This window comes from Panicum virgatum, chromosome 9N, assembly GCF_016808335.1.
Source record: "Panicum virgatum strain AP13 chromosome 9N, P.virgatum_v5, whole genome shotgun sequence".
Taxonomy (NCBI): domain Eukaryota; kingdom Viridiplantae; phylum Streptophyta; class Magnoliopsida; order Poales; family Poaceae; genus Panicum; species Panicum virgatum.
In genome coordinates, this window is record NC_053153.1 from 33,220,842 (window position 1) to 33,233,545 (window position 12,704).

Consider the following 12,704-nt stretch of genomic DNA (forward strand, 5'->3'; position numbering starts at 1 on the left):
CTTTGCTTCAAAAAAACAACAAACAGTTTCCAAACCACATCTTCAAATTCTGCCAGTCTCAGGAGACTGCAAAATAGACAATTCAGCAGTACTTCAGCATCACAAGGGGGCATCGGTTCTCTTGTCTGCTTCAACAACACGCAGACCTCGGTCATACTCAGGCACAGGGCGATAAAAGATTTTGAAATTTAATTTAGATAATCTAAGAGTCAGATCCTAAAAAAATTGAATTTTAATTTTATATAATTTTAATCGAAAAATATATAAGAACCAAGTTGGATGTAAAAAGACCACTAGAGTCATGATCCATTACCATTCCTAGACACATGCTATAAAAAGCTTCGCATTTCAGTCCACACCAGAAATTTAATCAAAACTTCACTCGATTGCCATCGAAGGCGCTAGCAGACTAATCTGTTCCTCCATCCAGAGATCAGCTTACATAGAAAGTATGTGCGGTCTGCTTTTATTTTGTTCGGTATACATGATGGCGGCATGGCACTACTAGGGGGTGAAAAAGAAGGCGCCTCTATATGGACCCATCTTTTTTTTTGAAAAGTTTGCAGGAGCACTGCGCTTTCATATAAGGGAAGAAGCAGGAGAGTTCGAGTTCAAATTACAGACTGATATTACAAAAAAATAAATTACATGACCCCATGTTCATTCACATGGTGTAACAGCTTAGTCGCGGTACTCGGCCATGAACGCCTCATGGAACGCCTTGAAGCGGGTGATCACGGCGGGGATCTTGTCTTCCTGCGGCAGGATCGTGCACCTGATATGCCATGTTCCGGGAACCTGTACAGTACAACATAGGAACAGATCATCAGTAGGACGATTAACATGAAACCAAAAAGTTGATAGCTATGATTTATACGAAAAAATGTAGGAGGTACATTACTGGTTTGTTCAAATACATTACAACAGAATATATTATTATACACCATGTGAACACAATTGCTTTAGTATGTCTTGTTCTGAAGTTCACCCTACTCTAAAATTAATAAAAAATATAAAACACAATTTCAATTAGTTGCATTGTGAAATCAATAACATAGGGAACCAGTACTGGACCAAATAGTCAACAATCTGATCAGATGTCCCAGGAAAACCTATCAACAGATAATCCAGTAAAATAACATTGGACGAAAATCCTAGTGCTGTTACTGCTAATTTCCATATGTTTCAACAACCAGATTAGCAACTATAGGCACAAAAGTATATTACAGTATGTAAAAATTGAGTTGACTCACTTGGCCAAACCCGGATCCAGGGACCACAACAATTCCAGTTGCTTCAAGGAGACGAAGCGCATAGAATGCATCAGGTGCTTTCTTAGCTGCTTTAGCAGCCTCAATTGCCTTCTGTGGCAGATGAATCTGAGGGAAAAGGTACATTGCTCCTTCAGCCTTGTTACACGAAATTCCCTCAAGATTGTTGAATGCATCCTCCAATGCCTGGAAGACAAATGAACGATTTCCTTGAATATTTTTAAGAGGTTACTCAAAAGTATAGTAGAAATGCAAAGCAAACCTTTGCACGACGAGCTAGAGATTGAAGGATTCCATCTTTCTCTGCCTTGTAGGCAGCATATGATTCATCCCCTTCCTGCAGAATAAAGCACTAATTTTTAACTGGACAGTTTGGCATTTCCTATCAGGGCATAATTTAAAGAATGCCATGTAATTGACCTTTGGTGGATTCATGATAAGGCTGGCAAGGATTTGACCAGTGATATTGGAGCATAAGTTCACCGAAGCTATCTTGTAGACCTGCTCTCTTACGGAAGCACTGAAGCCAGTAATCTCCATGTAGCCTCCTCTTTTACCACACTCACCATAATATCCTGGTTGTAGCAGAAAAAATATTTTGGATAAGCCAGTTACTTGATCAAATGAAAGATAAAGCAGCTGATTATTTATCTACCTTTAGAAACAGACTGAAATGATACTAGAGGGAGATCATCCTCGCCATATCCAATGGATCTTGCTATCTTCTTGAAAGAGTTAAATTTCTTGTCATCAACATAGATGTTCTCTTGATATACCTATCAATGTAAATGGTAGTGGTGTTACACAAGAAGCAAAGAAATATAATTAAGCAGCTCAAAATTTTCTTTAGTGTTCTGACAGTGGCCACAGCTCACCTCATCAGCTAGAAGAACAAGGCCCTCATTTTTGCAGAATCTCACTATGTCACATTGGTTGTCCTCAGCAAGAACCTACAAATAAATAAACCACTTGAACACAAGTTGTGTTTTTGTCCCAAGCATCAATAACAAAAAACATTTGTTCAAATTGCAGAGCAACTAAACTCATTCTTTTTCGCAAAGCAAAGGTTTTGAATAGACTAAATATAAAAGAAATACACTATCATATAATTATGTAATCATCGGAATATGGTGTTGACAGAAAATAGAAATTCAAGCAAGCAGCTATGTTATTTAAATTTTAGCAGCTGTACAAACCTGCCCAGTTGGATTTCCAGGATTGATAACCACCAAGGCCCTAACGTCAATGCCTTTTGACCGAGCATCTTCGAGTTGCTTCTTAAGTTCAGAGATCTCCAAACCCCACCCGGTTTTTTCATCAAGGTAATAGGGGATCTGAAAGAAAATGCCCTCGATTTAGGTGTTGCTGATACAAAATATGGTGCTATATTGAGATTCTACAGCCCAGCAAATCAAACTACATACAAGAGTTCCACCATGAAGAGCTATGGAGGCTGAGTACAGAGGGTACTGAGGAATTGGGCACAGAATGCCATCTTTCTCATCCCTTAACAGTAATTGCATCATCATGTGCACCTTAAGAAGGAAGAAGAACATCATGATCAGACTTTGTTTATTCAAAAAATGTCCAGGACAATCAAAATAGAAGTTAAGTGTGCACCCCAGGACTTGCGCCGTCAGTTACGAAAATGTCATCTGCATTTGCAGGGAATCCATCACGTAACGCAATCCCAGCAGCAATTGCATCACGAAGTCCTTTGATACCCTTGGAAAAATAAACAAATCAAATGAAGCCAAGATTCCTTTCTCATTGTGTTCAGGAAATGTGTCATGGTGAGATGCTTACCTGGCTGTGACTGTATGCACCTGTTGCTCTTCCTGGAATAGTAGAAAGAATCCGCTTTGCTCGAGAAATAGCATCAGCACTGCGGTGACATGAGCCATCATGTAGACATAAGAATTTCAAGTTTTAATGAGACACTGAAGTACTTTTGGAAGCTTCTGACTAAGAAAAATATTAAGCAGTAGAATCATGGTAAACAAGACAAAACAAATAAATAGAAAAGCTCATCCTTTCAAGAGGTATCTTAGAAAGAATTTAAATTGGGAGGATATGCACAATTCTAATGGAGATGAATATAAAGATGACAATATTCACCTGAACAATGACTTAGTCTCCTCTTTTTCCAACAAGGATGGATGATCACAAAGAGCAAGAACCTGTAAGGTATCATGTAAGTACTGGCGAAACAAAGGTGAAATCTGCAGGTAAATAAACACATACCTCCCTGAAGAATGTCACTGGTTGCTGACCAAGAGATTGAGGATTCCCAATGTTGCAGTAGAGGATCTGCAAGGGTAAAAATAGAAACGGTGACCTACATAATTGTCGGGGGAAAAAGGATAAAGCTACTTATTTGGTGAACTTCAAATCAACAGTAAGGTACCTCATCAAAAGGAAGAGACCCTGGTTGAGTTTGTAGCTGTTGCTGCAAGCGCTGTCAACAGAAAAAGGGCGAGTATATTAAGTCAATTTCCAAGCAGGTTTATTGTTAGAATGCCAGTCTACATGGAGTGGGGACAAGATTCTTAAAGACATTCACAGGGATTCATTAAATATGGTGAAATAGATTTATCTTCAAGAATAAGGATAAAGTTTATCGAAGAACTACAGCAAATTAAATTACCAGAGTAATATGGTGATTAAAACAAAAGGTTGTTACCCGTCAAATAGACTTATATGCTTAATTCCTTATCTGAACCCAATGTAGAATTCAAATGTATCAAGTAAGGTCTAAAGCACAAACACACACTTCTGAATCCAGGTATTCTAATGTGTTGTTCTTTGTCAATTCATTTGAAACAGTGAGCAGTGTCAATGCTTTGTGAGGTGATGAAACTGATTACGTGGGAACAAGAACAGAGGGATACAATACTAAAGAGAATCCAAGCATTGCTGAACATTAGTAATCACCCAAGATACCTGAGCATGAATGACAATCTCCCCACGTACTGCATATTCACATTTTAAGACCTGCAGTAGTTATCAGTGTATTAGCTAGGCATTAAAAGCCACATTCTCTGTACCCATACAAGCAAAGCGCCAAAACTGATGGCTACAAAAAGGTGGAAATCATTATCACAGGACATCAAGAGAAGACTTGCAGCTATTCATACCCCATTATCTAGCACCTAAAACAGAACATTCAGCAGGTTGACAAACTTCAATAAGTTCAGTAACAATGCACAAATTGTTAGCTAAGGAGCACCTCTGATCTCACAAAACAATGATACGATCCTACAGCATCAACATGTCGTCATTTTGCACAAGCAGTCCAAGCAAATTAGCATTAAAATATAAGATGACATTAAAATATGCAGTGGCCCCAAAAGAAAAGGCACGCCAGCAGGTCAAATCGCGCTGAGATCTACCTTTGGGTTGAGAGGTACTAGCAACTAGAGATCTGGTTAAAAGGAACAACACTTACTGTTAACACCTAAACGGTTAAACTTTGCGCCCGTACAGTTGCTACGAATATTCCAAAAAATCATTTCTAAAGTTTGAATCGAAATCAAATCATTTGAACACGAAAGACTAAGCACGCAGGTACCACTCCACCAAATCAAGGATGAAATTTTCACCCAAAATTCACAACCGAACGAGAATTCACCCCGCGGGGGCGCCGAATCAGGAACTCGCAAGAACTCAATCCGTACAGCACATCCACATCACCACCTCCAAATCATCAGGAACTCGCAAGACCGTACAGCACATCCACAGAACTTCCTCCAAATCGTCAAAATCCGACCTTTCCTCAGAAGAATCCCTCAAAATGGGACCTTCAAGGGACAGAACCGGCAGACATGGGGAGGGAACGCGCGGCGTTTCTCACCTTGGGGTTGAGGTTCTCCACGGCGACGCTGGGGGCCATGGCGGCAGTGGGCTGGATCGCGTCTCAGCGGGGACAACAGGACCCTGCGGTTTCGTGGCGACTCGGGGCGGCAAGGCCACACGGTTGGTGCTTATAAAGAAGAGCGGCAGGCGGAACTGCGGACGGAAGCAAAAGCAAAAGAGGCGCAGGCCAGTCGCCCGCCGGAAAGCGAGTCGAACTGCGGGAGGAGAACGGACGGCCGCCGCCCACAGCTGCGGTTTTGCGTTAATAAAGTCGCTCTTTTCCCAGTCCTTTAAAAAAAAGTCTCAGATCAAACCTGTGGTCTTGCTTGCCTGGATTACATTATGCTATGTGCTTTATTACTGCAGCAGGAGGATTGCGATTTGGGCACTTTTTGCGTTCTTGTTGGTCAAATGGATCTTCAACCTTCAAGATATAATAAAATTCTATAAATAAGCTGGTTTTCCTTCGCGCACGATTCAACTCATATGGAAATGGCCCTCCATTTCTTATTTGTGACACAAGATGATTTTCTTACAATGTCATTTTTAATAAAAAATATCCCTCAATTGTCTATTTTAAAAAAATTATCTTAAATTGTACCCCCAACAATAGTCGTCTAGGCATAGGGGTGAAATGGTACGGGAAATTCCTGTCCCGACCCATACGTTTTTCGTATTATGTTACCATTTCCGACCGTTTTCGTTTTTAAACAAATATAAAAGTTATCACTTATAGTTAATTTTATAGTTATTTTCCACTGTATTTGATTTTGTTAATTTTATAAATACGGAAAAAATCCCGACCCGACCACCACTGTTTTCCGTATTGTAATACCGATTCCGACCGTTTTCATCTCTAGCTAGGCATCCTCCTGCTAGTGACACGGCTCCATTGTACATCCGTCAATATGACCGAGAGATATGACAATGTATTAATTTTTGTGTAATGCATGAAAGCATTTAGAATTAGTCCAAAACATGTGGTTGGTGATAACTTGAACATATTCATAAAGGAAAACTATTCCACCTCCTTTTGTTTTCTTGCATTCTCTATCTTCTACTTTCAAGTTTCATCTTCTTCGGTAAAAAGCCAAAATTGATGACGGATGAGAGCTTTGATCAACACATAGACAGTCTAGGAATCTGCTGCTACCAGCACCACGTACTCCTATGGCCTCTCAAATGCCAATGCCCCTCCCATCCCATATGTTACATTTAGGCATCACAGCCCATGTTCCATGTCACCCCTACCCTATATATTGTCCTCTCCCACTACTTCACAGGGAGGAAGCCCTTACCAAGCCTCATTGATGCCTTGGTAGAGAGGAGCGAGGGTGGATCTTTGTCGTTGAGGAGTGAACGTCCCTAGATTTGCATCTCCACCACAGCTTTTTCGTGGCCGATGGCAATTTCAATGCTAGAGCCCCATATCCACCCCGTACCAGCCTATCTTTTGTGTCCATTCGATGTCGTCGTCGCCGCTACCATCACCACACCTTCAATGAGGGGCGCTCCTGGCTCGAGATCAATTTTGTTCGAGCTTCTTCATGCCATCCTATCTTCATTGGATGGTCTCGTGACTCATCTAGACGCTTAGACATCACAACCAAACGAAATAGTTTGCTTGGCCCGGGCGTAATGGTACATGAAAGGCGGGCGTGTCTTCTACGGGGGGCCATGGCAATGATGGAAGAGCATGTGTAGCTGCCCACTACACAAGTAATTCTAAAAGCATGCTTGTTTGAGCTTGAGGATAGCTTTTCAGCATAAAAAGCTAGAAACTCAAACAAAGAGTGAACTTCTCGTGTAGCTTCCAACAAACCAAAAACTCAAAGCTGAGTTTATACAGAGAGCTGAAAAGTTCAATATTTTTTAGCTTTTTGAGCCCAGAAAGTTAAAAACACATTGTCTAAAAGCTATTATGACTTTTTAGAAGCAAAACCCACCAGCAGCTTCTCAAAAAGCTTCAAAGCTCCAGATCCAACAAACATACTCTAAAAATGCAAACCCACTCTGAAAACTCGGCCGGGTGGGGAAAGACCCCCCCACCGGTATTAAGTTAAGAAGAAGCATCGGCTTCCCCGACCGAGAAAATCCCCGAACCCCAGCCCCGCCCTGACACTGGGAACCGTAACCCCTGGGAATTGCCTGGGCCATACACGGTCCTCAGGCCGACCTGGGCCGGCTCTTAACCAGTGCTTTGGCACACGGGACCGGCGAGAGAATTTTTTTAACCACAACCTGAAATTCGCTCCCACGGGGATTCGAACTCAGGACCTGTGGAGTACCGCTCGAGTGTCTTAACCGCTAGGCTAAGCACCGTTTGGCAATGCAAACCCACTCTGGTTACATGTCATCGTCCATGGCCAGGGGCGTATATGATCTAGCATTGGGTCAGTCAGAGCTCGAGTCCCTCCTACACGTGCTAGAAGCATGTAGTCTCTCTTAAGCTTCCCTATAAATTTGTAGCCATTGAAACTTAAAAAGTGTAACTATCTATGTGTTTTAGACCCACCACTGTACATGGCCACTAGATCTCCCAACAGCTACCACTACTACAAAAAATGATTTACCACAACCTTTTTAAAACACCTCTGAGGTGGGCAAGAGCTTTAACCGTCTTAGTTAATGGTATCGATTAACCGAGACGGTCATTCTTTATTAATTGAGGCGGATTAACCACCTCTCAAAATGGATTAATCGAGGCGGGCACCCTTAAGGCCATAAATCATCTCGGTTAATATAGATTAACCGAGATGGTTGTTCTAACCCAAACACCTCGGTTAATTGATTAACCGAGGCAGCCACCTTATAGGGTCCCCCTCGGAAAATATCGAGGTCCTAAGAAGCCCAGAAGACCCTTTACTAGGGTTCCATATATAAATCCTAGTTAGGGTTTGGAACTCATCTCCTCTCCCTCCCTCACTCTGACAGCCACCGCTGCACGGGACTCCTCCCTCCCCAACCTCCTGCAAGGGGCTCCTCCCTCCCCAACCTGGCTCCCGGCGGCGGACCCTTCCCCAACCTCTCTCCCGGCGGCCCCTCCGTACAGGACTCCCCATGCGCATCCGCCCTCCATAGATCTGTTGCTCCCCATGCGGCGCGAGCGAGACGCGACGAGCGATGGGGTGGGACGGCGGCGCCTTCTCATCCCTCCGGGCACTACCTGGAGGCGGCGGACGACGCCCTCTCCTCCCTTCCGATGGCGCTCTCTCCTCAACCTCCCTCTCGGAGACGCTTGGAGGCGGCGGGCGGCGCTTGGCGGCAACGGGTAGGCAGAGGGCAGCACCGTCCGACACGGCCTCCATGAGCTATGTCGCCGCGCCCGTCGCGAGCTCCGCGGCGCCCACGGCCGCGCTCAACCGATGAGCGGCGCGAGGCGGCGACAGCGGCGGGGCCGGATCCGGCGGTGGCGGTGCCGGATCTGGCGGCAGCGCGGGTGGCGAGGCAGGATCCGTGGCGTTGGGACGCGGCAGCAGAGGCGGCGCCCGATGGGCTTAGCGGATTTTTTAGAAAAATTTTTTATTTGATTTACCGAGACGAGTATCAAATTGTCTCGAAAAATAGGTCATTTACTGTGACTTTAGATTCGAGACAGTTAAGGTTGCCCACCTTGGGAAATCTTTTCTTACCACCTCGGTTCAATTTGTTGTAGTAGTGTACTACTATACCACATCATGTCACGATTCCTCTTCACCCAATCCTTTGCCTAATTAAACCCTTGGTACGGACAGGTATTAGCGTTTTCTTTTGTGTCTATATATGTCGCACAACGTCAGCAAATAGACATTAGCTTTTCCTTTTGTAAATCACTCTGTTCGGTTGGCTGTGGCTGGTGGTTGGTTACTAATTTGTGAGAGACAATTACTGATGTGTGGCTGGTGGCTGATACTAATTTGGTATGAGAGAAAAATACTACTGGATGATCGGCCGACAAACCAGCTGAACAAGTGTTATGCTATTTAATAATTATAACGGCGTGGAGATGCTCTCCGAGGATCACCCGGCCCCATGGACGCTCGACTGGTGAATGTAGCATTTTTCTAGTTGCTAGCTACTATGTCATCATGTGACTCTGCACGCACGCATGGCTTTGGCCACATAGATGCTGAAAAGGACCACGATATTATTTCTATTCGACCATGCATTCTTGCGATCGAAACAAGTCTTTTTGATAAGATTCTTGCGAAACTAGTTGAACGGCAAATCCAAGCCTCAAGATGTAGATTGCTCAAGATGGACCAAGGGGCCACGGCCGCCGCGAAGGTCAACATCGTTAGGATATACGCCAGGAACGGGAACCAAATTTGGTCCAAACAATTCATCAGCCAATAAAGAAAAGGATAAAGTTCTTTACTTCCTTTTTCTATGAAAGTTTTTGCGCCATTATTTTCTCTTCAGACGAAAACTTTTGGCCACTTGATACAAGATACCAGTATTGTTGTTTGGCACTTTATATATTACCAGACTTGTGATTCTAGCGAACATGTCGTTATATATATTAGTGGTGGATCGGAGCTTCTCTTAATCCAATTAGAAAGATTAGCCAGCCTTCTTAAAACCGTGTGTGGGAAAATTTGACTGTTACATGGAGGAGGATTTCCATTTTGGCACTTGATGTCTCCTTTTATTACCGGTTCAACTCCTCACCTGAGGGTTTTTCTTTCTATTGCCTGTGTCACTCGATCAATGTTTGAATGGTGCCGAGGGACTATGGCTCCGTTTGGATCCAAGTGCTAATAGGTGAAAGTGCTAAACTTAAACACTTGTGTATCTAAATAGGAGTGCTAATATTAGGTGAGCTACATTTTAGCAAGGATTCAAAAACTTTAGCAAAGGTATATAAATGGAGATCTGCTGTGTGTGCACCCAACAATATTCACTAGACGCGACAAATATGTATTCAAGTCTCTTGGTATGTGATGTGAAACAGTGAAAGCGCGTGACGAGAAAAGCAAGGAGTTTTGATTTCTTCCATTTATTCTTCTCCATTTGCTGAGGTTGGAAAAGGTTGCCGCCAATTGCAATTGCTTTGGTCACATGACATGGTGTCGGATGAAAAAATGTCCAATTTATTGCTGGCTTTCATGCTTGGAGCGTCAAGTTGGAACGGCAACGGAACCAGCTGATGATGACGAGACTAGATGATCTTCACTGTTAAAATGAAATTTAACTGTAACTTCAAATGTGTATTACTGAATAGATGAATTTTAGCATTTTTTTATAGCACAGGTTTGAGACTTTGTTTAATTTGGACGACATTAGTGACGTATACAACAACAAGTGATAGCTATGGGTTGTTTATAGTGAGTGGTGAATCTAGGATTTCTAGTTAGGGTGATCCAAGAGAAGAGTTTTTAATATATTAGTGAATAATAAGTTAATTTAATTTTATAAAAAGTATAGTTTCTCACCTTTTATATTCACAACTTAATTATCAATTGTTGTAAAAAAAGAAATTAGAAGCTATTCTTTATGGATAATAAATAAGGACTGATAAGAGAAAATCAAAAGATAAGAGTGCTTGGGCCAAACTTAGGGTGGGCCGGGGCCCACCCAGCCCACCCCTAGATCCAGCCATGTTTATAGTACATTCTTCTTGAAAAAATATCTCAACCTCAGTTAACATGCACTGGTGAACTGTTATGCATCTAACATTTTTTTGTTTTGCTCAAAAATGTTTGGCAGGGCTCATTTCGGCTTCAGCTTCAAATGTTTCACGCAATCAAGACACAGTAGCGTGATACTACTTTATAAATTATGCTAAAATAAACTAGAAGTTACGTGCCCCGGATAAAACTAGTTTTTTGGCTTCACCGGCTCTAGCTTCACTATTGAAGCCGTTTTGCGTGAAACTGTACGAAGCAGCCTCTTTATAAAAAGTCTCTCTTCTAGTGGACACTCGACATGTGAGGCTAGCATTTTCCAGTCTGCTAACTTGTGACTTTTGCATTGCTGTACGCCTGTGCGACTAGAAAAAGAAAACCAAGAGCGCTACCCCTACACGTCACAGGCTTGGCCAATTTCGATGCTGATAACGACAGTCATCTGTGCCATGCCTTCTTCGGAAACAAGTTGAACGGCAAAACCAAGCTGTGGATTTCCGCAGCCAGTTGGCTCTAATCACAAATGTCACCATCATTAGGATAGGCACTAGGAGTGTATATGGACGATCTGGGCCTTGAGGTTGGATCAAGAAGCGATAAGGTCACCCTCTTGTTTACAAGGTCTCAAGGGGTCTTGTGGTGGGACCCATGTTTTCTAATTAAAAAGAAAGAAAAATACCATGCCAACCGCTGGTTCCTCTTTTGCCTCTTGCCGCCGTTCGCTCCAGCAGGGCCACGGCCCACGGCCGCCCGCCAAGCAGAGCTACAGCACCGTCCCTGTCCCATGCCCACCTTCACAGGCGCCTTCTGCTTCCCTCTTCGATCTTTTTCAATCGCTAAGGCTGGGTCTCAAGCTTGGGATCTGATTCTAAGCTTTTTGCTTTAGGATCCATTAAGACCTGGTGTCATGTATGAGATCGGCTCCAACATCTCAAGACTCCCTCTATTTCTGCCTTGCTCGATCCGAGTTGGAAGTGCCAATATTCCAAACTAAATTTGTGCTACCATCGTTTCTCTCTGTGCTATTCAAATTCCCAATAATCTTTCTGTAAGGAACATGGTCCCATTAGACCAAAGTTTTGTGATTTTGGTGATTGAGTAACAACGCAATCAATGAGACTAATGAGTTTGTTAAGTGAATATTTATAGATCCCAGGGATGAAGCAAAAAGGCCAAGCAAAGCAAAACACAAAGAAAGAACTCAAAGAAAGATTGAAATGGACGAGTTCTGCCGAAACCAGTGACACTGGATGATCTGATGCAGAGGCACCGGTCTATCCGATTGGCACCGGATAAACCGACGCATAGGCGTCGGTGCAATTTGCTGCACTGGTAGGAGGCCACGTGGGGAAGACCCAGTGGCACCGGATGATCTGACGGTGCCAAGATAGAGCGTCGGAGCAATCACCGAAGAATGTACCAAAGAGCATGTCAAGCGCACCGAAGCAAAGTCTTCAGCACTGGATGATCCGACGGGCACCGGTGTAAAGCGTCGGAGTAATGACGTCAGGCCACAATTGAAGATTCCTTCAACACCGGATAATCCAATACCCACCAGATAAACCGACGGGCCAGAATCGATTTATCCGGTGACACCTACGTCAGCTGTCAGAAGACTCAACGGCTATCTCAGGGCGCAGAATGACCGGATGAACCGGTGCCCTACTGTCGGTCTATCCGACGCCACGCAGAAAATTGGGTAACGGCTCTCAACGGCTCTCTCTCCACTTGGAGGCCTATATATGGACTTCCCTGTTCATTTGAAGCTTGCTGAAGTTGCTACAAGACTCATACACACCCAGGAAACCCTCCAAGCCTACCCAAATGCATATTGATCAAATCCTTAGGTTTAGCACTAGCTTTGAGAGTGTAAGTGCTAGATTAGCTCTTGAGTGAGTGAGCAAGCAAGGTGATGTGCCTTGTGGCTGGTTTTTGAGTGAACCAACAAGAAGATCTTGGTCGCCCAAGAATG

At 43.4% G+C, this 12,704-nt stretch overlaps 1 protein-coding gene across 1 annotated transcript; it reads right to left on the bottom strand.

Annotated features, from left to right (window-relative positions):
- Positions 1–365: 365 nt before the first annotated feature.
- Positions 366–5,449, bottom strand: LOC120687321 (alanine aminotransferase 2-like). Its single transcript, XM_039969298.1, has 15 exons — positions 5,125–5,449; positions 4,215–4,265; positions 3,679–3,729; positions 3,516–3,581; positions 3,390–3,451; positions 3,078–3,156; positions 2,892–2,996; positions 2,696–2,806; positions 2,468–2,605; positions 2,147–2,221; positions 1,927–2,047; positions 1,692–1,846; positions 1,534–1,608; positions 1,254–1,457; positions 366–798 (listed from the first exon to the last, which is right to left on the bottom strand). Exons 1-15 carry the CDS (start codon positions 5,161–5,163, stop codon positions 682–684), a joined length of 1,449 nt encoding a protein of 482 aa, XP_039825232.1. The 5' UTR covers positions 5,164–5,449; the 3' UTR covers positions 366–681.
- Positions 5,450–12,704: the final 7,255 nt, after the last annotated feature.

Excerpts from the sequence above, each read along its gene's own strand:
- LOC120687321 (XM_039969298.1), bottom strand. The coding sequence starts at position 5,163 with ATGGCCCCCAGCGTCGCCGTGGAGAACCTCAACCCCAAG. Across the intron at positions 3,730-4,214 it reads AGATTGTCATTCATGCTCAG|CGCTTGCAGCAACAGCTACA; the intron begins GTATCTTGGGTG and ends TTCTGTTGACAG. Across the intron at positions 2,997-3,077 it reads GTGCATACAGTCACAGCCAG|GGTATCAAAGGACTTCGTGA; the intron begins GTAAGCATCTCA and ends TATTTTTCCAAG.